Source organism: Pongo pygmaeus, chromosome 1 (assembly GCF_028885625.2).
Source record: "Pongo pygmaeus isolate AG05252 chromosome 1, NHGRI_mPonPyg2-v2.0_pri, whole genome shotgun sequence".
Classification (NCBI taxonomy): Eukaryota; Metazoa; Chordata; class Mammalia; order Primates; family Hominidae; genus Pongo; species Pongo pygmaeus.
The window spans coordinates 64,489,745-64,515,439 of NC_072373.2; the positions used below are offsets into that span (position 1 = coordinate 64,489,745).

At 37.4% G+C, this 25,695-nt stretch overlaps 1 protein-coding gene and 1 pseudogene across 21 annotated transcripts in view; both read right to left on the bottom strand.

Moving 5' to 3' along the window:
- Positions 1-3,900: 3,900 nt before the first annotated feature.
- The window catches only part of SWT1 (SWT1 RNA endoribonuclease homolog), a 131,564-nt gene continuing 109,769 nt past the window's right edge, over positions 3,901-25,695 (bottom strand). For all 21 annotated transcript variants that reach the window (XM_063647979.1, XM_054466309.2, XM_063648020.1 and 18 more), the window contains 3 exons: positions 24,500-24,566; positions 19,004-19,068; positions 3,901-4,917 (listed from right to left, as the gene is read on the bottom strand). In XM_063647979.1, the coding sequence (XP_063504049.1) occupies positions 4,788-4,917; positions 19,004-19,068; positions 24,500-24,566 (262 nt within the window). In that variant the 3' untranslated portion in view covers positions 3,901-4,787. The remainder of the gene's footprint in view (positions 4,918-19,003; positions 19,069-24,499; positions 24,567-25,695) is intronic.
- LOC129021242 (26S proteasome non-ATPase regulatory subunit 7-like) lies at positions 13,801-16,165 on the bottom strand (annotated as a pseudogene).

Below are 25,695 nucleotides of genomic sequence, written 5' to 3' on the forward strand. Positions count from 1 at the left end.
AGCAAGTGAGACATAAGATACAAGGTTAATTAACTAGGTGTAAAGGAGAAAAAAAACACTCATATATGAATCCTTAAATCCTTGGTAAGACTGAGCTACAAGTTTCGTCCCGTAAACAGGTTTTATTAAGTTAAATCAGTGTCTCTAGGTTAAAAAGGAGTAATTGCTATGAATTGCAGATATCCTTCATAATAAAACTGCCAGTTTCTCAATAGTATTAATGACACTTTGAACAAGTAGAGTTTATAAACAGGAACATACAAACTCATGTGAATGTCATGGGTTCTTCAACCTATGAGCATCAATAATCTTGGCCAATAAAATAATGAACTTTATTATCAGCTCCACACCTTATTGGGGATTAAACAAAGGTGAGAAGCAAAACTCAATCATTATGCTGGATCTGTGTGGAATGCCTTTAACAGAGGCATATATCTGAATAGAGGCCACACATTTGCTCAGGATGACCAAAGGGAGTAACATAATTTTAGCCAGAAAAAAAGGCACACAGAAAGACCTAACTTGGAGTAATGAAACTACTGAGATGAAATGAAATGTCCAGCAAGGTAATAAGATGAGATCTGTTAAAACGATTTTTAAATGGGTAAAATATTTGAAGACACTGCAAAAGAAGTTGATGCCATAAGAACACAGAAAGATACAATCATAAATCAATCATTAAGAAAATGTAAATTAAAACCAAAATGGCATACACCTATTGAAACTGAATATACCAAATTCTGCTTATGATGCAGAGCAACTTGAACTCTCATACATTGCTGGAGGAACTGCAAAGGTGCACAGGCAGTTTAAAAAACAATCATCTATCCATTTTCTAATAATCGGTGACAAAGCAATCCCATTCATAGGTATTTATCCAAGTGAAGGAACATATTCACACAAACCTGTACGTGAATATAGTAGCTTTATTCATAATCACCAAAAACTGAATTCACTGAAGTAGCCTTCCACCTGGTGAATGAATAAATTTGTACATCCATGGCAACGCAATACTTCTTGGGAATAAAAGAATGAACTACTGATAATATGGATAAGTCTCAAGCATCATGCTAAATAAAAAGCCAGACTCAAAAGCCTCCATTAGCTGGGCATACTGGCATGTACTTGTAGTCCCAGCTACTCAGGAGGCTGAGGTGAGAGGATTGCCTGAGCCCACGAGTTCAAGGCTGTAGTATGCTATAATGTCTGAACAGCCATTGCACTTGGGCAACATAGCAAGACCCTGTCTCTTAAAAAAAGTCTCCATTTATATAGCATTCAGGAATAGGAAAAACTGCAGGGAAGGCAAACACATCAATGGCCTCCTGAGCTGGGGTTGGGAGTTAATTACAAAGGGACATGAGGGAATTTTTAGGGGTGGTGTGACTTCAGTATCTTGACTGCTCATGATTACATGATTACATGTTTGACAGAACTCACAGAACTCTACACTTACAAAGGAAAAAAAGTTTTGTTTTTCTAGCTTAACCAAAGTGGTACCAAACCTTTAAAATATCAAGCTTAGAAGAAGGGCTAGAACATGTCCATATTTTACCTCATTAGAAATAGAGAATAGGATGTTGAAAGTGGTTTGTGCTTTAAGAAGACTGAACCAAGCTAGTAGCTCGGATTTGGGTGTCCACCACCTCACCTTCCAGGTTTATAACTGGTAATTCTGCTCAAGAATCTGTCCTCAGTGTTTTCAACATCCAGAATTAATTTGAAACAAACTACATCTAGTTCATAAACAAAGCTAGAATTAAAAAGGATTCCTGTCACAGGCCAAAACTAGTCTACAAACCCTCAGGGTGGCCAATTCTTGCTTTTAACAACAGCCAAAGATATTAAAGAATTCCATGAATACAGAGATGGATTTTTAAAAATACAAGTATATATAATACTAAAACCCTCAGGAAAGCCAACATCTTGAGGTACTCTGGCTCCAGAAGAATCCATTTCTGTGGGCCATATTCCAAGATCTAAGAGAGGTGTATCTGTTTGACTTTACTGAGTGGCTTTTCACCTGACAGACCAGACAAACTTTAAAAGCTTTCAAGTCAAACTTTGGTAGGCAAAGGTAAAGTATGTCTTTTTTTTTAAAGTAGGTGAGCCTACAGGTCAATTTGTCAAAAATATTAACTAACCACAATTATGAGACACTACACACAGCGTAGTTCCTGCCTTCATGGAGCTCAGTTCTGTTCACTGGAGTGGGTTTTATTAGCAAGATACCCAATAAATAGGAGTGTGACTGGCCTGTCCAATCTCGAAGTCAGAAAAGGGCCATGGGTAGCATCACATCCTTAGAGACTGGATGCAGTCACCAGCCTTTGAGGAAAGAGGGAAATTCATCCCAACCTGTCATGCTAGCTAAGAGAGCAAAAAGTCAAGAATATGAACAATGTGACCTAGGCTCTGAAAGCTGACCAAGACACCATCTAAATAAACCTGGACTGACAATGAAAGGACTTTTGTTCTCCCTTAAAATAATGTTCAAAATAGCAAGGAAATAGACCTTCAGATCTGTCTTGTGTCACCTGGTCTTTCATGTGACAGTCAAAGATCCACAATGTGAAAGTGGGATTAACCCATCTGTGAAGTTCTAGTCTGTGCAGTCACAATTGACCACTGCAGGTCTTAACAAGAGGACCCTGTGGGGACACAACAGACTTCAATTCTTTAGCCAGCTTTTCCTTGGCTCAGAATATGGAGAGAGCTGGAGACCCTCCAAACCAGAGGATGTTCCCTGGTCTTCCCAGGAGAGAAATGAACCATCTTTTGTAAAAGTAAGTTTCAAGGGCCAAGTGTGGTGACTCATGCCTGTAATCCCAGCACTTTGGGAGGCCAAGGCAGGTGGATAACTTGAGGTCAGGAGTTCAAAACCAGCTTGGCAAACATGGTGAGGTCCTGTGTCTACTAAAAATACAAAAAAAAATTAGTCAGGCATACTGGTACATGCCTGTAATCCCAGCTACTTGGGAAGCTGAGGTATGAGAAGTGCTTGAACCCGAGAGGCGGAGGTTGCAGTGAGCCGAGATTGAGCCACTACGCTCCAGCCTGGATGACAGAGTGAGACTCTGCCTCAAAAAAAAAAAAAAAAAAAAAAAAAAAATTAAGTTGCAAAACACCAATGTAAAGGAACTCTCAACCCCTGCATTACATGATTAGGACAACAAATAGAAAAGTAATAAAGTTTAAGATCATAAAAAAAAAAAAGCAACAAAGAAGGGAGAGGGAAAAACAAAAAAAAAAACAAAAAGAAAAAAAAGCAAGACCTGACAGTTCAAATGATTTCAAATGGAAGAAATAAAAGCTAAAACAAAAATTTTAAAACAATGTTTTTGAATAAAAAAGACTAGAAAGTTAGAAAAGGACATCTTCACATCTCAATAATATTGAAAAAGTTTTTTATATAAGACTGAAGTAGGCATAAGGGTAAATATGTGATAAGACTGAAAAGAAATTTTAAGGAAAGGATTAACCTATATTAAAGCAATAACAAAAAAAAAAAAGGAGTTACCAGAACAAGGAAAAACAAAAACCCAACAATAACAACTAGAAGTTGAGGGATAAGGGTCTGATAAAACTTCTTTTCGTGGGGGTCAGCAGGCAACAGATCAATGTATATTTGGCTTCTCAGGAAAGAAAAGGAAAGAGGCAGAGAACAGAGATGCCCTCTTAAAGCTTCTCCATTTGCCCAGAAGCTCGTATCTCTGACAGCACTTTGAGCCCCATCTGTTCAGCTGGTGGTGTGGTTTCCTAATCTGGCAAACCCAAAGCTTAACAGGTCCTACACCAACTAGTGAATATCCTGAACAAGTTCTCTTTTATTGCAGACAGTCACTTTTATAATCATACCTTATGTACATATCAGAAACAATTTGGAAGTAAAAAGCCAAATCTTACCAAAAATAAGTTATTTATTGCTTTAAAAAATAAACATTTATAATAGAATGCCAAATTCTATTTAATCTAATGTGTTAACAAAAGCATAATATATTCCAGTAAACAAGGATTTCCAACTTATCCTGTAACTAAAAAGTCAACTAAACAGTTGGTTTTAGCTAGAGACAAACATCAGTCACTGCCACCAAATTCTATTATATAAATCTATTTTGCTTCACATTTAAGGAGAAACTCAGCAGAGGGGTCGCCCTGCTCCTCCCCACTAGAAATGTACTGAAAAGTGACAAGCCCACAGAAGGAAAGGCTGTATAAGGAAGTGGGAGCTTAAGTCAAATTTCTACTTTCATTACCTTGAGGGAGGTGAAGGAGGGTGTTATTTTCATCAGGTCAACATGGATGACAGTTTGATCATAAAAAACAGCCCACGTTAAGATTTCATTTGTGAAATATGGTTAGCATGATCATGTCCTAATGATTTCTTAGGGTTTGGCAGTGTCTCTGGTCACGTGCCCATACCTAGGTTTGAGAGAAATGCTAATACTGTACCCTGGGTCTTCCTCAGATGCCACAGTGGCTCCTGCCCTAGGATGACTAAAAATACGGCTCTCCTTTCCTTAGAGATACTGGCTCACTATCAAGAATAGAGGTAGGGAGGCATTGTGAACTCCAGAAGAGTTGAGTCTATGGAGTTTATTCCACAGTGGACACATTAGGCTTTTTAGAGCTACAATGAGATTGTCAGTAATAGGCGATCACCTTTTTATACCTATGAAACATTTCTTAAAATTCTCTTGGGTTTGGCCCAAAAGAGTGACCAGATTGAAAACTACTCTGTTATTCTTAAGGACAAATGCAATTCCTTTAAAGTTACAAATCAGTACTTATATCCTATAGTTGAGCATGTCTTCACACCATCCCCTGTTTTTGGCCTCCGTATAAACAGATGCATTGCACTGCTGCATGGTATATTCCATCTCAACCAGCTGGCGGCATCCAATGGTTAACTTTTCCCTAGGAGAAAAAGAAATGTTAAATCATTGCAAGACAGCTAGTCAGAGAAATAAAAATTCTTTTTCATTTTATTTTACATTTTAATTGACAAATAAAAACTATATATATATAATGTATAACATGATATTCTGAACTAGGTATATACTGTGGAATGGCTCAATCAAGCTAAATAACATATGCATTATTCCACACACTTATTTTTGTGGCAAGGACACGTAAAATCTACATTTTTAAAATTACTATTTTTAAAAAAACTTTTTTTAGAGATAGAGTCTCAACATCTTGCCCAGGCTGGCCTCGAATTCCTGGGCTCAAGTGATCCTCCTACCATGGCCTCCCAAAGTGCTAGGATTACAGGTGTGAGCCACCACACCCAGCCTTGGTTATTATTTTTAAAAGACACGGTCTCACTCCTGTTGTCCAGGCTGTAGTACGGTGGTGCAATCACAGCTCACCATAGCCTCAACCTCCTGGGCTCAAATGATCCTCTAACCTTAGCCTCCCAAGTAGCTGGGATCACTGGTACACACCACCACACCTGACTAATTTTGTTTTGTTTTGTTTTGCTTTTTTTTTTGGTAGAGACAGGGTCTCACTATGTTGCCCTGTCTGGTCTCATTCCTGGGCTCAAGCAATTCTCCCATGTTAGCCTCCAAAAGTGTTGGGATTGCAGGCATGAGCCAGTGCATCTAGCCAAAGTCTACTTTCTTCGTGATTTTCAAAATACAATAAATTGTCATTAACTAAAGTCACCATGTTGTACAATAGATATCTGAACTTATTTCTCCTATCTGAAATTTTGTGTCCTTTCACCACCATCTCCTCAAAGCCCCCCATCCTCCTAGCCCCTGGTAACCACCATTTTATTCTCTACTCATACTTTTTTAGATTCCACATATCAGTGAGAACATGTGGGTATCTGTCTTTCTGTGCCTGGTTTATTTAATTTATGTCTTTTAGGTTCATCCATGTTGTTCCAGATGACAGGATTTTCTTCTTTTTTTAAGAGTGAATAGTATTCCACTGTGTATATATCCCACAATCTCTTTATCCATTCGTTCACTGATGGACATTTAGGTTGATTCTGTATCTCGGCTATTGTGAATAGTGCTGCAATGAACATTGGAGTGCCGATATCTTTTTGACATACAGGTTTCATTTCCTTTGGATATATTAAAAATTCTATTCCAACTGCATGGCTTACCCCTTGGATTAAAACATCTTAACATAAGCCCATTTCCTACTAAGAGAGGTCCTTCAGAGAGTAAGGTAGAACTAGATTGTTCAACCAAGCCCGTTATATAAAAGGCTATGCTTAGGCATCCAGCTTTGCCTGTTGGTGGCAGGTCCACCATGGAAGAAGCCCTTATTCCTGAATTCTAGGAATCACGCCAAGGTTGTCTTCATGTTGGCTATGTAAGAATTTGTGCAACTAAGTGCTTTTATCTTCCTATGTTATTTGTTTGTGCTAATCATAATTGATGGTATTTTACCTCAAATATCAAAATGTATTTCAAATCCCAGTGTTAGACCATTATATTAAGAATTTTTATTTTTCTCTTATTTGGCTTGAGAGTAAAGAGGCGGACTGGAGGATATTAAGAGGATGTACCTCCTGAAAGGAACAGATACTTGAGAGGGGTAAGGAAGTTGACAGAGTTTCAATTCTTAGAAATATTGCTGAGACAAATTACCTAGCAGTTACCAAAGGAATGTTAGTAACTTTAAACCAAGGGTGGGGAAGCAGGGAGTGCTTAATATGTGCCATATCTACTTCACAATTTTACTTCAGGCAAAGCCAGCCAGGCTCTCAAAAGCTAACATGAGCCTACAAATTGTGGAATCCCAAATTGTAGGACACCAATCCATTATATTATATCTAGCATCTAGAATTCAAAGTGTCAGAGAATTCAATCCCGTAAATAACTCTTTTAATCTACTGGGAGATGGTCTATGTAAGTTCACAAAGAGCACCCAACATCTAGTATAGCATCTGGCATGTTAAGTATTCAAAACTGGCAGTCATTTTTATTATAACAGTTACACTGTCATTACTTCCTTGGCTTCTGAGATAGCTCTGCCGTACTCATGGTGTTGGAGAGAACCACTAGCTACCTCTCCCACTGCCCCTCCCACATGACAGATCGCTTGATGGAGGGTGCAAAGGAAGAAGAACTGAGGGGACAATCAGAACTCGGGACAGGACAAGGAGTAGTGACAACACCGAAGTAAATAATAATAAAGTAAATATACCATATTTGGAATAATCTCACTTCTTGACAATGTGTGGTTTCTCTGAGACTGATTAAAGCCTGACTTTTGGGTGTCTCACATCTGTAATCCTAGCAACTCAGAAGGCTGAGGCAGGAGGATCATGAAGTCCAGGAGTTTGAGAGCAGCCTAAGCAATACAGTATGACCTGCTCTCTAAAAGTAATAATAAAAAAAATTTAAATCTGACTTTTGGCTTTGTGTAACCCTAATCTCACTTTCTACATTTAAAGTTTAAAAATAGTGCTATGATGCTGCCAATTCTTCACAACTACTCAAAAAAATGATTTTGAAACACTCTTAAGAGATTCAAAATAGCAGAGATATAAATGTTTTCCTATAAACTTAAAAACGAAACAAACTAAAAGAGTAGGCCCCTATTCCTGTCCTTATTTATTCCACATGTGAAAAAAATATCCTTCAGTAACTAGACTTTTGAATCTATTTCTGTGTCTTATCTTTTTCTTCCCCTCACCCCTTGTAATTAGGAGGTGAGCTCTATCTTCTCTTTTCCTCCTAGTGGCATTTGTTTCTTAATTCACGTGAGTTAGTATTCTGGACAATGGATTATCACCTACAGATTTTGCTTCCTGTAGCAAGTTCTGTCATCACTGGCTGAGAAAAGTATTGGCTGTTTTTCATAGTGTCTGCTTGGCCTATACTTTTTATTAGATCATGATGACAGGCATTCTTAAGTTCCTTTTCCTGGTGGTTAATCTGTAGAATGACAGAATATTGGCTGCAGGGGCACCTTAACACCTCTGCTTGTCTTCTGCAGCATCTCCAGTGAGTCATCTGACCTCAGCTTTTCCCTCCTGGTGATGGGACACTCACTATTGTGAGAGGCAGTTCACTGCTAGATAGTTCTTCCTTTATATTGGGCCTATAAAAACCATCTATCTGACCTGAGTCTGCCTAAATTAAAACAAAAACTCTCTTTCCCTTCTTCCTCTGATAGTACAAATATTTTATGTCGCTATTTCTTTTTTTCCAAGAGGAATTATTCCAATTCCTGATCCTTTTGAGAACAGAGCTCAAAACTGGAGGTTGCTTCTGGTTCTGCGATTCATGAGATTCTGCAAAATAACAACCACTATTTCTCTAGATTTTCCTATTAATGGTATCAAATTTGCTTTGACCAAATCTCAGGTCAAAATAACTGGAAATTTTATCAAATCAATTTAAAAATAATTCCACACAGTTTTGTGATTCCTTTCACATAACCAATTTGGTCAAAATGGCATGGTACTAGTGAATTTACGTGATCTAATTCCAGTGTTGGATGCAATTTTTCCAAAATCCAAGAATGAGGTCTATAATGGATATGTGTTTTACAACCCTCTGAACTTTTCTATTTTTCTGAATTTTCTGAATTTTCTATTGCAAATTTCTATATATGCAATGTGTACGTCAAATAAAAGAAAAATGGAATACAATGTAATATATAAAATATAAAAGCAGTATATAATAGCTAACATCAACGGTAAAAGAATGAATACTTTCCTCCTCAGATCAAGAACACGATAAGGAAGGCTTCTTTCACTATTCAACTTTGTACCATTTTGTACAACTTTGTAAAACTTTGTACTATTCAACATTGTACTAGAAGTTCTAGCCAGAGCAATTAGGCATGAATAAGAAATAAAAGAGATCCAAACTGGAAACAAAGAAGCAGAATAATTTCTATTTGTAGATCCTAAAGAAGTCACAAAATAACTGTTAGAACTAATAAACTAATTCAGCAAAGTTGCAATGTAAACGATCAACACAAAAAATCAATTGTATTTCTATACATTAGCAATGAACAAGCAGAAAAGGAAATAAAACAATTCCACTTATGATAGCATCAAAAGTAATAAAATACTCGGGAATCAATTTAATCAAAGAGGTATAAGACCTGTACACTGCCCATATGCGGTGGCTCATGCCTGTAATCCCAGTACTTTGGGAGGCTGAGGTGGGCAGATCACAAGGTCAGGAGTTCGAGACCAGCCTGGCCAACATGGTGAAACCCCGTCTCTACTAAAAACACACAAAAATTAGCCGGGCCTGGTGGCGTGCACCTGTAATCCCAGCTACTCAGGAGGCTAAGGCAGGAAAATTGCTTGAACCCAGGAGGCAGAGGTTGCAGTGAGCCGAGATCGCGCCACTGCACTCCAGTCTGGGCGACAGAGTGAGACTCTGTCCCAAAAACAAAAACAAAAACCACTGCTGAAAGAAATTAAAGAATATCTAAATAAGAGAAAAGGCATCCTATGTTAATGGACTGTAATATTTAGTAAGATGATAATACTTCCCAAACTGATCTACATTGTCAATGCAATTTCTATCAAAATCCCAACAACCTTTTTTGTAGAAACAGAAAAGCTGATCCTAAAATTCAGATAGAATTGCAAGGCATCCCAAATAACAAAATCTTGAAAAAGGAAAATGTTAGAGGACTTAGACTTATCAATTTCAAAACTCACTACAAAGCAACTATTACCAAAACAGTTTGGTACGAGCAGACAGACAGACATCCAATGGATCAGAACTAAAAGTTCTGAAGTAAACCCTCACAAATATGGTCAACTGATTTTCGTCAAGGATGCTAAGACCATTCAATGGAGAAAGAATGGTCTCTTCAACAATAATGCTATTAGGAAAACTTGATATCCACATACATGTATATGGATGGATGAATGCATGAATGAAGCTGGACCCCTTACCTTACATCATATACAAAAATTAACTCAAAATGGATCAATGGCCTAACTGTAAGAGCTAAAACTATAAAAATGTTAGAAGAAAACACTGGGATAAATCTTCATAACCTTAGGTTTGGCAATGGATTCTTAGGTAGTCTTAAAAGCATGGGCAATGCAAGAAAAAAATACATAAATAATCAAAATTAAAAACTTCTGTGCACCAAAGGATACTACCAAAAAGTGAAGACAACTTACAGAGTGGGAGAAAATATGTGCAAATTATAAATCTGATAAGGGTCTAATATCCAAAATATATAACATGTTGAACCGCCAGGTGTTGATGTGGTTAATAAGGACAAGGCAAATTAAAAGTAACCATCAAGTCTTTATTCACTTCTTGCCACAGTATAAGCAAGGGGCAAAATGAGAGGTGCTAGTTCTCCAGTGTTTCATTACTTCCCTAGGAAAGGGTCAGATAAATATGCACTGCCGGGTTGTCGGGGTGGGGCACACTGTCTCACTGCTGAGAAGCCCTGAAGAAGGCTGCTGCCTCTCTGCATCTTCATGAACCTAGGGGCCCATGGGAAGGAAGAGGAGGAAGGGCTAGAAGCAGAAAAATACTGAGTCAGATAAGAGAGAAATACCTTAGTCAAAGCCTCCAAAAGGAAGTCTCAGTGGAGGCACCTGGAAAGCGCCTCAGCCAACTCCCCCATCTCCTCATAAAAAGGCCTCCAAACAGAGTCACCTGAGCTAGGAATGCAGCTGTGTGTGAGCGTGGCTGCAGGGAGTCTCAGTCACTGCCAGTAAGTACCAGCAGAAAACAGCATATACTGGCATGGAAAAAAAAAAAAAAAAGACACTTATCTGAGGAATGCAAGCCTGTTTAAACTATCAGGTCCAGAGAGGCACTGGAATGAAACAGCAGTCACATCACTCCCCCTTGGGCTAAATAATTATCTCTTGAAGCCACTTGCTATGTGGGCTCTAGGCTAACTGACAAGAAGAAGCCATAACTGCCATATGCTGGACACCCTAACTCATACCCTCTAATTCAACAATGTATAGCCAATCACTGAACAATGATATCTCTGTCAACTATTGAGAATTCCTGTCAAATAACTTTGTATCAGCCCACTCCTTGTTCTCTCTGCCTTTAAAAATTTGCTTGTAACAAGGGCTGAGGGTACACTCCCCAAGGCAACTTTAACACACACCAGGGGCAGCTGTCTTCACTCTGGCTCAAGTAAACTCTTTAAATTATATTTTGTGCCTCAACTCTTCCTTTTAGGTCAACACTTCCTTAGGTATGAGGAAAGCAGCTTCACCCATTGAGTTTGTCAGATAAAGCCTTGTAATTGTCTATAGTGGGCTCAAACATCACATAAGATTTTGGCCTGAGGCCAAATTCCTCATAAAGAATTCTAATAACAGAAAGAAAACCAACCCACTAAAAATGAGCAAAGGGCTTGAATAGACATTTCTCCAGAAGATATACAAATGGCCAAATAGCACATGAAAAGAAGTTCAACCTCTTCCCTAATTAATATTAGAGAAATACAAATTGAAATCACAATGAGATACAATTTCATACTTATCAGGATGGCAATAACTAACCAAAACCAAAAAAAGGGAAAATAACAAGTGTTGTCCAAGATGAAGAGAAGTTGGAACTGTTGTACATTGTTAGTGGAAATGTAAAATAGTGTAGCTTCTGAGAATTAGAATCTCACCCAGGAATTCTACTCCTAGGTATATGACCCCCAAAATGGAAAATAATTATAAGAATTCAAATATTTAAACACAAAGAACAATACTATTTATAATAGTCAAAAAGTGGAAAGAACCCAAACGTCCATCAAGAGATGAATGAATAAACAAAATGTGGTGTGTATATATGTGTGTGTGTGATGGAATCTTATTCAGCCACGAAAAGGAATGAAGTATTGATATATGCTAAAATGTGGATAAACCTCAAAAACATTATGCTAAGTGAAAAAAGAGAGATATAAAGGTCACATGTATACGTCGGAGATGGGGTGCATCTGATTGCCTGGTGTCAGAAATGTGTTGTGATGAGTTTCAGAGCAAGAAAAACAGTTTGGTTTGGTATCCGTCTCATACAGTCAGGTACTTTGAGGCTGATGTCACAATCTAGTTTATTATCTCATAAAGGAAAAAACAAACAAAAACCTTACATACTTGCCTAACAAACATGTCAAAACACTTTATCAGGAACTTACAAGACAGAAAAAAAAAAGTGAATTAAATGCTGTACCTAACTAATTTCTCATAAAGATAGAAGATACCACACAAAAGATTTGTTTGGTAATGTTTGATAATCTCCTTAATTTACCATCCTGGATTTGGAGCAAACTCCTCATCTGCTCAGGGTGAGCAGTGCTCAGACACTCTACTGGCAAGAGCAAAAGCTACTTCAAAGAGTCTAAAAACTGGAGAAGAGAAAACACCAGCTGAATTGCAGATATAAGCACCAAGGTTCTTCTGTGTCTTATGGAATTCACTTTTCATCAAAGCTACTTTAATCTAAAACCTTAATTCCTTGCTTTATTAGAACCCATCAAACAGTTTTTTGTTCTTGAGCTACTTAATTATATCCATATGCCAGGAGGGTGGCACACTCAACTCCGTGGGGACAGAGGCTCCTATGTTTGGGACTTTCCTGAACCTCACTCTATGTATCTTCTCTTCATCCACCTGTTCATTTGTATCCTTTAATTTATCCTTCATAATAAATGGGTAAATGTAAGTAAAATGTTTCCCTGAGTGCTGTGAGCCACTCTAGCAAATTAATTGAACCTGAAGACAGAGTCATGGGAACCCCCAATTTATAGATAGTTGGTCGACCTGGAGGTTGTGGGGTTTCCTACTATACTCTCATATACTCCACTCAACAATTCTGACCCCAGATGTATGTGGGGTTTTCTCCACACAGCAAGCAATTCTCCAGTGAACACCAACTCAGTGTACTATAATTCAATTCAATTCTGACACTATCTGGAGTCAGAGTCAACTCCCACAGGTTGCGGGCTCATCAAACAAGACTGCCCCCCACTTCAGACAACAACGACAAGTAAGTTTGTCACCTATACTTCTGACCAACTGGCTTATAAATCAGGAGGGTTCCCACAACAACTCCCTCCTCAGGTTTAGTTTGCTAGGACAGCTCACAGAACTCAGGGAAATATTTATGTTTTACTCATTTTTTATAAAATACTTGATATTACCAAGTATATGTTGGAAGGGGCTGGAGCTTCCATGCCTTCTCTGTGTGTGCCACCCCCTCAAGCAGCTACATGGGTCCAGCAACCTGGAAGCTCTCTGAACCTGGTAATTCAGGGATTTTTTTTTTAACCAAACCATTTAATTGTGTCTTTGAAGGTAAACAAAACATAAAGCGGGATCCCAAGCCCTAAGAATGCCAGAACTACACGTAGATCTAAAATGTGGTGTGGTTTTTCTCAACAGAGTTCAAAAGGGTCAGAACTCAAAAGTGTTAAAAGGCAGAGAACGGGTGGAATTCATGCACTCCGTTCAGCAATTTTGTAAATTACCAGAAATAGACCCCAAGAGTCTTTTAAGGTGGGGAAAAATTCAACTCCTGGTTTTACAGGTAAAGAATGAGTACCAAAAATGTTATGTTGACTTCTCTTAATTTTTCTCACACAATCTGAAGCCGGAGCTGACTATTACATCCTCAACTCACAGCAATTGAAACTGCAGTATTAGGTACAAGATCAGTCCCTCTATCCATTTGCTTCCATGTAATGCCACAGCAAGGGTGGCCAGAAGCAGAGGGTTGTCAATAGAACAGCTTTTCAAAAAGCACTAAAAGCAAGCAAGAACCTTCTAGCAGCACACTGATTTAGTTTATTAGGTTAATTTACAAATTTTAAAAGCTACATGTTTTACTTTTTCTCCTTTTTCTCTTCTTTCATCACTGTTTATGTTTTCTTATCTTTGTCTTTCTCTCTGTCATCTTTTCTATCCTTTTTGCTCTCTTCTTTTGCTGTCCGTCTTTCTTCTCTGCATCCTGGTTGGCAATCTTGTTGTTGATGAGGCTGTGCAGGGCAACCAAAAACAGATCAGCAAGGCCAAGTATATCACCTCCATTTGGTTGTTGGTCTTCAGGTGAAAGGCCTTGACAAACTCATCAGGGCTGACATCTGGCAGCAGGTTGAAGACATCCTACAGCAGGCAGATGATCTGATGGTTTATGGGTAGCTTGCCTGTCGCTACTTTTACCCTTCAAGCCATGCATAGACCTGGTTAATAATCTGCTAAGAAAGAGTACCCATGGTAGTGTCTTTGATGTTTCATAACAAGTGTTTGACTCTGACTTCCTCAGCTTCCTCTGCTCCAGTTTCACAGTCACATGCTCAAATGTTTTTGTAGTTGTAGTTCTATCAACATGAACTTCTTCCACTGTATATGTTTCTGTAACTTCTTCCACAATATATGCTCTGTGGGCAGGCTCAGGTCCTTGGGTTTCACATCAATAATGACCAAAACAAGAGTTAGGGTGGCATCATTTCATTACTTCATTGATGGCAATGGCATTCTTGTAAAGTTTATGGCCTGTGTGGTACCACCCAAATATTCTTTCTCTGGCATTTACCTTCTTAAACAATCCATACATGTTTTCCAAAAAATCTTGGTCTAAAAATCAGACAGAATCATCTTTGTCATCTTCATAAAAAAGGACTTAGTCATCATCATAAAAAGGGACTGCAAAACTCTTGGACATATCAAGTATTTTCTTTCGCCATGACCCCAATAGCACACCAACATGCTTCTGGTTTCCAACCTCACCAAATTAGTTGAAGTGATCCACCACACTGAGAAGCAACAGGGAGTAGACCACCACCTTCTGCACCACCAGCTCTGGCATCACAACACACCCCATCCCTCAAGTCCTGGCTCCCTGCCACTCGCCAACACCAACAGTGGCAAGGACTCTCGCAGCTCCTCCAGGCCCAGCTTCTCCTATTCCAGTTTGGCAGCTGCTGCCAGTTCAGGAATTTTTATGGAGGAGGCTTCATCCTGTAAGCATGATGGATTATTAACTCAACCTGGAGCCCCTCTCCCCTTCTGAGAGGATAGGGGGTAGAGCTGAATGTGTTAAGCTTCTAATCATGGCTTGGTCCTTCTGGTGACCAGCCCCCATCCAGGAGCCCATCAAGAGTTGCCTCATTAGAGCAAACGATGCTCTTATCACCTAGGAAATTCCAAGAGATGTAGGAGCTCTGTGTCAGGAAACCAGGTTAAAGACCAAAGATTAGAACAAAAGATTATCCCAGAAGTCCTATCTAGGGTTTTAGGACCTCTCTCAGGAACCAGAGTCAGCGACTGTCATTAGTCCATTTTCATACTGCTATAAAGAACTGCCCAAAACTGGGTAATTTATAAAGGAAAACAGGTTTAGCTGACTCACAGTTCAGCATGGCTGGGGAGGCTTCAGGAAACTTACAATCATGGAGGAAGGGGAAGCAAGGCACCTTCTTTGCAAGGCAGCAGGAATGAGAAGTGCTGAGTGAAGTGAGAAGAGCATCTTATAAAACCATCAGATTTCAATGAGAACTCACTATCATGAGAATGGCTTGGGAGAAACTGCTCTCATGATTCAGTTACCTTCACCTGGTCTCTCCCTCGAAATGTAGGGATTGTAGGGATTATAGGGATTACAATTCAAGATGAGATTTGGGTGGGGACACAAAACCTAACCATATCAGGGCACAGATACATTTCTCATTATTTCACATCTCCTTACTGCAATAAATATGGTGTAGCACATCAACAGTTTCCTTGTTTACAACTAATGCTTTAAAAAAAACAAAAACAAAGATTATCAAATTCAGACAATTTAAATAATTGTCTTAAACATTAAGTAACTGTCCTTCACATTCCCAAAGGGAGTCATCTATATGCAAGTTAAATCATTCTTCTGTTTTCACCTCTGAGTCACAGGGAAATGGTGTCACCTTTCATATGCCACAATTGGCCCCATATCTAGTATGACCCAGTGAAACCAAAAAACCCTCTCTCTTTTGGCAGCTTATTCGAAAATTTTAAGTTGTGGAGCACACCAGAAACAAATATGGAAGATACTGTGTACTCTAAATATTGGCAAATAATTTCACAAAAAACCCAAAAGATCTAAATGCTATTAACTGAAAGCTTGCTGAGCAGCAATTACCATTTTTCAATGCCTTCAAGATATTAAATATATTTGATTTCTCTTTAAAATCATCCTTCTGGGTATAAAAGAGGGTTTACTGATTAACTTCATAGTTTAAATCCCTGACATAATAAATGGAAAGAAAACAAAGAAAAAAAATAGTACAATTACTTTAACTATGAACATTTGACCTGACTCCTGAACTTCCCCCAATAAAAACTCTGCCAACTACTCTAAAAGTAAGCTAAAATCAAAACAATTCTAGACGTCTACTAGGATCATGCTTCAAGAGATTGTGGCCTCCATGTATCTACAATAAGCTTTTTACACTAAAAAATACGGCTAAGGTTGGAAGATGTTATATTTTTGACACATCTCACACAATATTTTAAATGTGGATTATCTGTAAAAATCTATATGAGTACAACCGATTCACTGATAATCTGAAGATTAGGGCAAGAAAACATTTTCTCCCCCAACTGTAACAGATCTGTGTATGCCAACTGGCTTCAGATTTTCCTGAAAAACTTATTTTAATCTAATGAGTTGGTGAACTTTCATAGTTGTGTAGAAACATTTGTGTATGACTATCAATCCTACATCTGATATCCTCAAACAAATTTATCAGTCTGGAGCTTTAACAGTAGAAGCATTTTGCTAGTTAACTTTGTTGCTAGGCCTGCTCATAGTATTTTGTAGCCACACAGGTACATATGTAAGTTATAAACAGCAAATGAACTGTGGTTCAGTGATACTTTTATTAAGTTCCTACCTTTTTAAAAATGTGTCCCAAATGAGGTTAAGTGTTATGCTCCTAATCCCATTTTTCCCATAAGCCTTGTGGTTTTTATTGCATGACTATACAATGCAGTGGCGACATTTACAAATGCACAAGTCGTGTTACAATAAAACTCACTGAAAACCAATTACTGCCCCATGTGTCAACATGGATCAATCCTGATGTTAAGCTAAAATGGAATATGTAGTGGTGGAGGGTATTGGAAGGCAACAGTGAAGGAATTAAACAGTTTTAGCTCCTCATGAATTTGCCTGGGCCTAGAATTAGAGGGGTATCTTAGACTGTCCAGGCTGCCATAACTAAATATCTTAGATTGGGCAGCTTACAAACAAGATAAATTTCTCACAGATCTGGAGGCTGGGAAGTTCAAGATCAAAGCATCAGCAGATTTGGTGTCTGGTGAGGGTCCTCTTCCTTACAGTTACAGATGGTGCCTTCTATGTGTTCTCACACAGCAGAAGGGAAGCAATTAGCTAATGCTCTAAAGTCTCTTTTATAAAGGCACTAATCCAATTCCCAAAGGCCCCATCTTCTGACACTATCACATTGGGGATTAGATTTCAGTGTATAAGTTTGGAGGGTACATAAGACTTAGCCCACAGCAAAGACTTCAAAACTATACCCTGTGTATGGCTTCACAACTATACCCTGTGTATATAAGAATTGGATTTGCAGCTGGGCATGGTGGCTCATGCCTGTAATCAATCCCTGTACTTTGGGAAGCCAAGGCAAGAGGATTGCTTGAGTCCAGGAGTTCGAGACCACCCTGGGCAACATAGTGAGACCCTGCCTCAAAAAAAACAAAAAGAAGATTAAAAAAAAGAATTGGATTTATAATACTTGCCCTTTTTGTTATGTATGAATGCTATAAAACAAATTATTTTGGAAAAAAGGTATATAGTGTGATACATTTAAGTTCAAAAATCAGCAAAATAAATCAACATATTTTTGTTATAAATAATAGTAAAACCATAAAAAAAAGATGAGAACTATAAAGATACAATCCCTTGAGAGAGAATAAAAGGTAGGTTACAGCTAGAAATGGGTAAAATTCAAGTTTGTTCGTTGAATGGTAGGCAGATGGGTATTTTTTATATCAGTTGTTCTTCAAAACATGGTCTGGGGACCACAGGGAATCTAAGACTCTCTCAGAGGGTATGCGAGGTCAAAAAAGTCAAAGCTATTTCCATAATAAGACTAAGATGTGGCCGGGCGCGGTGGCTCAAGCCTGTAATCCCAGCACGTTGGGAGGCTGAGGCAGGTGAATCACCTGAGGTCTGGAGTTCAAGACCAGCCTGGCCAACATGGTGAAACCCCGTCTCTACTAAAAATACAAAAAAATAGCCGGGCATGGTGGTGGGTGCCTATAATCCCAGCTACTTGGGAGGGTGAGGCAGGCGAATCGCTTGAACCTGGGAGGCAGAGGTTGCAGTGAGCCAAGTTCGCTCCATTGCACACTGTCGCACCATTTGCGACAAGAGCAAAACTCTGTGTCAAAGAAAAAATAAAAAATAAATAAATAAATAAACAAATAAATGAATAAATAAAGACTAAGATGTGATTTGTCTTTTGTACTCTTGCTCTCACAAAAGTGAACAGTAGTTTTCCCGCAATCTGGCCATGCTTATCAAAACAGATTGAATGCAAAAGCAGTTATAAGAATCCCACTGCCTTCTATTAAGCCAGTCATTAAAAGATTTGCAAAAATGTACAACAATGTCACTTTTAATATTTTCATAATATGTTATTTATCTTAACATGTAGTTGTTATTTTTAAATGAATTAATAAATAATCTCATTTTAAAATTCTCAGTTCTAAGTTTTAATACAGCAAATATAGCTAGATAATGACCCATACAAAAAAAAGCTCTTTGGGATCTTCGATAATTTTAAAAAATGTAACAAAGTCTTGAGGCCAAAAAATTGGAGAACCACTTTAAACCTAATAGCTGATAAACACACAACACATGACCTTTTTGTATGTAGGAAATATTTCATATTAGTAAGGTTAAAATAAAACCATAGTGTAGTGAAAAGACAATGAAAAAACACATCACCACCACCACCACCAAGTGCTGCTGTATATGGAAAAGCTTGTTACAATGGTTTATATCTATATGTAGATATGACTTACCTATACTCAGTCTGAGAAACACAATCATAAAGTTCCTGGGCAGTAAATTTGACATTTTTATTTACCTGAAAGGAACCAAGATATAGTTATTAAAAATATATATTAAATAAAATGAGTGATGACGGCAAAATTAGAGTAGCCTATATCCTGAGAGGAAAGTTCAAATTTCTAGTTATTGCATAAAAAGGATTAAACAGCAACAATAAGAAGTGCAACGACTATAATGCTAACATGGAACTGTGTGCAAAAATATGAATCCCACCGTTACATCTTAATCTGTTAGTAGAACCAGCAGAGGTAAGATGGGCCTAGACACAGTAGAGATCAAATGGACAGAAAAACACAAATAAGATTATAAACTGCAAACAGTTCTATCTGGTTCAGGAAAAAGTCTGATTTACAGACATTATCTAAAGAAATATATTTTTCAGATTATTGAGGTCTACATGTTTAAACTAATAGGTTTAAGTTAATAAATATCTATATCAGAGATATAATTTATAATACCATAAATATAAAAATCTTTCATCATATAAAAACTAGCTATGGCACACATATGGAAGACACAGTGAAGGAATCTTGAAACTTACTATTGATTTAGACAATATTCCTATTTATATGCTTGGAAGAATCTGAAAACTTGCAGAAAAAAATTATTTTGATCAGATAACAAATAACATATTGACTAAATTTTCAGAAAATTAGAATTAGTAAAAGGAAACAGTAAGGCTAATTTCTATTCAATTTACTTAAAAAATATTTCTAAGTGTTGCTAGCTGGCATGCATTTTTTGGTGGGGAAGAATGATACCCCCTGATTTAATTACTACTAATTTAAAGATTCATATCATAAAAGTCTTCTATACGATTCAATGTATTGCTTATTGGCAAAAATGCCATGACTTTCTTCAATGTTTTCATAGAAAGTTTACCATATTTGTGTAGAAAATGTTTCGTTCACTGAAAGTTTAAAAATATACAGTTTTTTTGGCCAGGTGCAACAGCTCATGCCTGTAATCCCAGCACTCTGGAAGGCCAAGGTGGGAGGATTATTTGAACCCAGGAGTTTGAGACGAGCCTGAGCAACAGAGTGAGACCCTGTCTCTATTTAAAAAAAGAAAAATTATATATATATGCACACACATACATATAGTTTTCAAATATTTAAATGAACATGTATATGTTGCTTAAAATTAGTATATATTTATATATTTAGTATTATTTAATTATATATATTTGATATTATATTTAATGATTATATGAAATTGGTATATAATTTACCATAATTTTTACTAAAAGAATCTTCTAAAAATGTTATAAAAAATTTATTTAAACTATCATCCAGTCCACTTCTTTCTTCTTTACATGTTCTGCCTTCTCCTAAGGGCTGTTGATATTGTTACCATAGCCACACATTCTGGGACCTAAAATGTATCAGAACACGGGCCACCAAATGTCAACACACTGCAGACATTTTGTCAGAGGATGAAGGGAATGATCCATTTTCTACAACTGTTGAGAAAAATCAGCTGAAAAACTGACTTTGAACCTGTTAAATATGAATATAAAATAATTTATATTAAGCTTTTAATAGATCTTTTTTTAAGTATCTAAATTTATCTCTAGTTGTAAAAGCAACCATCCACATACATTTAGACATTTATCCAAGAACACAGCTCAAGTATAAAGGTGACATAATTCCAGGTTATAGTAGATAATTTACAAAGTAGGCAGTTACTTTACCAATAAAGAAAAACTGAAGCACAGTCTCATGATGGTCTGGCCTGATCTTGTTTCACCATATTAATTAATTTTGACTATGAAGACATTTTCACTTACCCATATTGAGACATTTTAAATTACACTGTTAAATATCATCTCCATGCTTAAATGAACAATTTTAATTTCCAGGGGAAAAAAATAGCTAAAAGATGCCACTGTCAGCAAACTAAATTAGAGTTGTGATTATAAAACAAATTGTGAAATGGGTATCATTACTTTTTAGCTGTACTACTTACAATAAAAGCCAGATATTAGAAATGGCTTCTTTTTAACTAAAAAATTCAAGAAAAGGCAAAAGAGAAGTATAAAAATAGTCAAACTTCTTAAAAGATCTAGACAGTCCTACCACCATTTTTAATATTAGACAAATATCTCCAATGTAGTAACTGATGTAGGAAAAGCAATTCTTTTAAAAGAAATGATTTTAAAAATCTGTGAATCAGCCAGGCACGATGGTGCATGCCTGTAGTCCCAGCTACCTGGGAGGCTGAGGTAGAAAGATTGCTTGAGCCTAGGAGTTCAAGGATCTAGTGGGTCATGACTGTGACTGTGAACAGCCACTGCACCCCAGCCTGGGCAACACACTGAGACCCTGTCTCTAAAATATATATATATATATTTGACATCAGATATATATATATATATATATTTGACATCAGATATATATATCTAACATCCATATATAATACATATTATATATATATCTGACATCTATATATATTATATATATCTGACATCTATATATAATATATATTATATATATCTGACATCTATATATAATATATTATATCTGACATCTATATATAATATATATTATATATATCTGACATCTATATATAATATATAATATATATATGATTCTTAGATCTACATATTCTTATTTTTTAATTTTTTAATTTTTTTCTTGTTTCTTTATATCACAAGATATCATGAAGCAACAGATCCACATATTCTTATAATTAATAAGTTAGGTAATTTCTTCTAATACTCTTGGCAATAGAAAGTACTAAATTAAAAAGAACTATGCCCCAGAATTTTCCAGCGTATGTGATTTTAAAACTGTCCTATTGTTCATATATATTTTAGAGCTGGAGTCTTGCTCCGTCACCCAGTCTGGAGTGCAGTGCTATGATCATGGCTCACTGCAGCCTTGAACACCTGGCCTCAAGCGATCCTCCCACCTCCAAACTCCTGAGTCGCTGGGATTACAGCCACCATGCCCAGTTCTACAAATACATTTTTGTTAGACTTAATGTTTTGATTTGAAATTCAGAAAGTAAGATGAAATAATTATATGAATCATTTCAAAAGAGGAAGTTCTCTTAATAATCATATAATGTGGTGATAAAGAATTAAGGCTCTTTTATTTTTATTTATTTATTTTATTTATTTGAGACAGAGTCTCGCACTGTGGCCTGGGCTGGAGTGCAGTGGCGTGATCTTAGCTCACTGCAACCTCCGCCTCCTGGGTTCAAGCAATTCTCCTGCCTCAGCCTCCTGAGCAGCTGGGATTACAGGCATCCGCCACCATACCCAGCTAATTTTTTTGTATTTTTAGTAGAGACGGGCTGGTCTGGAACTCCAGCCTGTTGGCCCGGCTGGTCTGGAACTCCTGTCCTCGTGATCCGCCCGCCTCAGCCTCCCAAAGTGCTAGGATTACAAGCATGAGCCACCGCGCCCGGCCTATTTTTACTTTTTTTGAGACAGAGTCTCACTCTGTCACCCAGGCTGTAGTGCAGTGGTGCAATCTCGGCTCACTGCAACCTCCACCTCCCAGGTCCAAGCAATTCTCCTGCCTCAGCCTTATGAGTAGCTGGGATTGCAGGCCCATGCCACCACTCCTAGTTAATTTTTGTATTTTTAGTAGAGATGGGGTTTCATCATGTTGGCCAGCCTGTTCTCAAACTCCTGACCTCAAGTGATCCACCTGCCTCGGCCTTCCAAAGTGCTGAGATTATAGGTGTGAGCCACGGCGCCCAGCGAAATTAAGGCTGACTCTTAAAAAGCCCATATAAACACCATTCATTGCTTAAATAAAACTAGTTAACCATCCCCTCCCCCTTTTTTTTTTTTGAGAGAGGGTCTTGCTCTGTCAACCAGGCTGGAGTGCAGTGGTATGAACATGGCTCACTGCACCCTTGATCTCCCGGACTCAAATAATCTTCTCTCCTCAGCCTCCCAAGAAGCTGGGACCACAGGTGCATGCCACCATACCGGCTAATTTTGTTTGTTTTTTAGAGAGACAGGGTCTCTCTGTGTTGCCCAGACTGGTCTTGAACTCCTGGGTTCAAGCGATCCACTGACCTCAGCCTCCCAAAGTGCTAGGATTACAGGCGTGAATCATCGAGCCTGGCCAAGACTAGTTCTCTGTGCCTGGTACTGTTTGGAGCACTTTGCATATTTTACATTATTTAATCTTTGCAGAACACAAATAATTTACCTACTATTTTTACTCTCATTTTACAGATGAAGAAATTGAGATAAGGAGAATTAAATAACTCTTCCTAGATCACACAGTTAACAAGTAGAAGAACCAACATTTAAGCACGGGTAGTTTGACTTCAGAGTCTGTGTTCTTAATCACTGGGTTCTTAATGGAAGATGTGGCATACAAAAAGTTAAACAAAGAGCTAACCAGGAATAAAAGTGAAGAAATATATTTAAAGGAGTTTGACTTCATAAGATGTGAGACCTGAATATATGCCACATTCCTTCATTTAGAATGTTTTAAAAATTAAACATATATACACACAAAATTGAAAGTAATAATATTACAGGAAACATGAACAACGAGCATTAAGCAACTAGAAATTGACAATCAACAGAATACCCACTTCAGTTCAGTAATGATGAGGAGAGCATGCAGGTTAATTTACAAAATACACTGAAGTCTCATTATAGTTCTACCTCCAGGGTTTATGCTGCCACTATAGAGGAAACTAAATTATAGCTTTCCTTTCCAGTAATAAGTATTTCTCAACCAGGAGTTCTTCCTTTGTGAGGTATTCTGGGTATGTAAGTTGGATGGGGAGATGGAATACTTTTGGTTGTCACAACTACTGGTATAGCCTACAGGCATTTAGTACCTGATGTATAGGGATGTTAAACATACTGCAATGTTCCACACAATGAAGAACTGACCTGTCCAATATGCCAACAGCACCCCTGATGAGAAACAATTTCGTGTTGAGGAAAGCGTGTTATTTTAGGACTCTCATATTTTTACTTAGGGAATCAAAGAAAAAATTGAATATGTTACTGGCAGGGAGGAGGGGAGGAAATGGACAGTTGTAGATCACAGGATAGGAAGCTGCAGATATGTAGGATGAACAAGCCTAGAGATCACACAACATGAGGTCTATAGTTAATAAGACTGTATTATATTCAAAATTTTTGCTAAAATTTTAGGTGCTCTTGTCACATACACAAAAAGGGGTAACTGTGAGACAACTGATATGTTAATTTACTTACCTACAGAAACCATTTCACTATGTATAACATATCAAAACACCATGCTATATACCTTAAATATACAGTTTTTTAAAAGGGAGAAAAAAAGAACATGTCACTGACAAACTTTTATGGCATTCAATAATTTAAAGCAAATATCAATTAAATAGCATTCCACTATGTTTGAGAACTCCTACTCTGTTTATTTACATTAAAACTTGTTTAAAGTAGAAATGTGATAAATATTTAAAAATATTTCCCATACCTCATACTTGATTAGGAAGTTATAGAGGGTCTCAACATCTTGATAATTACTGTTTGGGGCCAAAATCCTAAAAAATAAAATAAAAACAAAGAGGGGGAATAAATGATTTCGGAAAAAACCAATACCTTGAACTTTCTCCCAAAACATACCCATACCACAAGAAGTAACTTATTGTTTAATAAGCTTACAGGTTTATAATATTTTTAAAAATCAATTAAAAATTATAAAACCAGAAACTTAATTCAACAGAGGTCAACTTAATAAAATGTTTTTGCTTATTTAAATTCATGCTTATAACATCAATTAATCAACAACTATAAGCATTCTTACACGTGAAGTTATAGTTCACATTTTCAGATACAATAATACAGATTTCTCAAAAAGTAGACAGAAATGTGAAGTGCATTTATACTTCATATCTTTTAAGCTCCAGACAAAGCTTGAGTATTTCCCACAGAAATGTTCAACCAGTCCAAACAGACAACTGATGAAACTATTAGCCACTTAAAACACATCCTAATAAAAGATTTTGACTAAATTCAAGTAACATTGCTTGAACTATCAGCCTACAGCTCTATGAACAATCAAGAGATTACATAAATTGTGAAAATAACACTGATTTACAAAAAAATAACAAATGACAAACACAGAAATAAAACAACTTTTTAAATTTATTTTTTTGAGACCAGGTCTCACTCTGTCGTCCAGGCTGGAGTGCAGTGGTGTAATCACGGCTCAATGCAGCTTCAACCTCCTGGGCTCAGGCGATCCTTCCACCTCAGACTCCCAAGTAGCTGGGTCTACGGGGAAGCGCCACCAAGTCGGGCTAATATTTTAAAAAATTATTTTGGTAGAGATGAGGTCTCCCCATGTTGCCTAGGCTGGTCTCGAACGTCTGGACTCAAGGGATCCTCCCACTTCAGGCTCCCAAAGTTCTGGGATTACAGGTGTGAGCCACAGCACCCAGCCATAAAAATAATGAAGGGAAGAACATATTTTTCCTTCTAGTAGTAAAGTATTAATTCTCATTTTCTTACACTAAATATTTTTTCCATAGTTTCAGCATGAATACTGTTTTTCTTTTGGGGAAAAAAAAAAAGGGAAGTAAACCAGCCTGTCATTTTGGTACAGTGTAGTGCCTCTGAGTACTGTCTGCCTCAGTTGTCTGAGTTTTGTCTAGCTGTGTGACCTTTGGT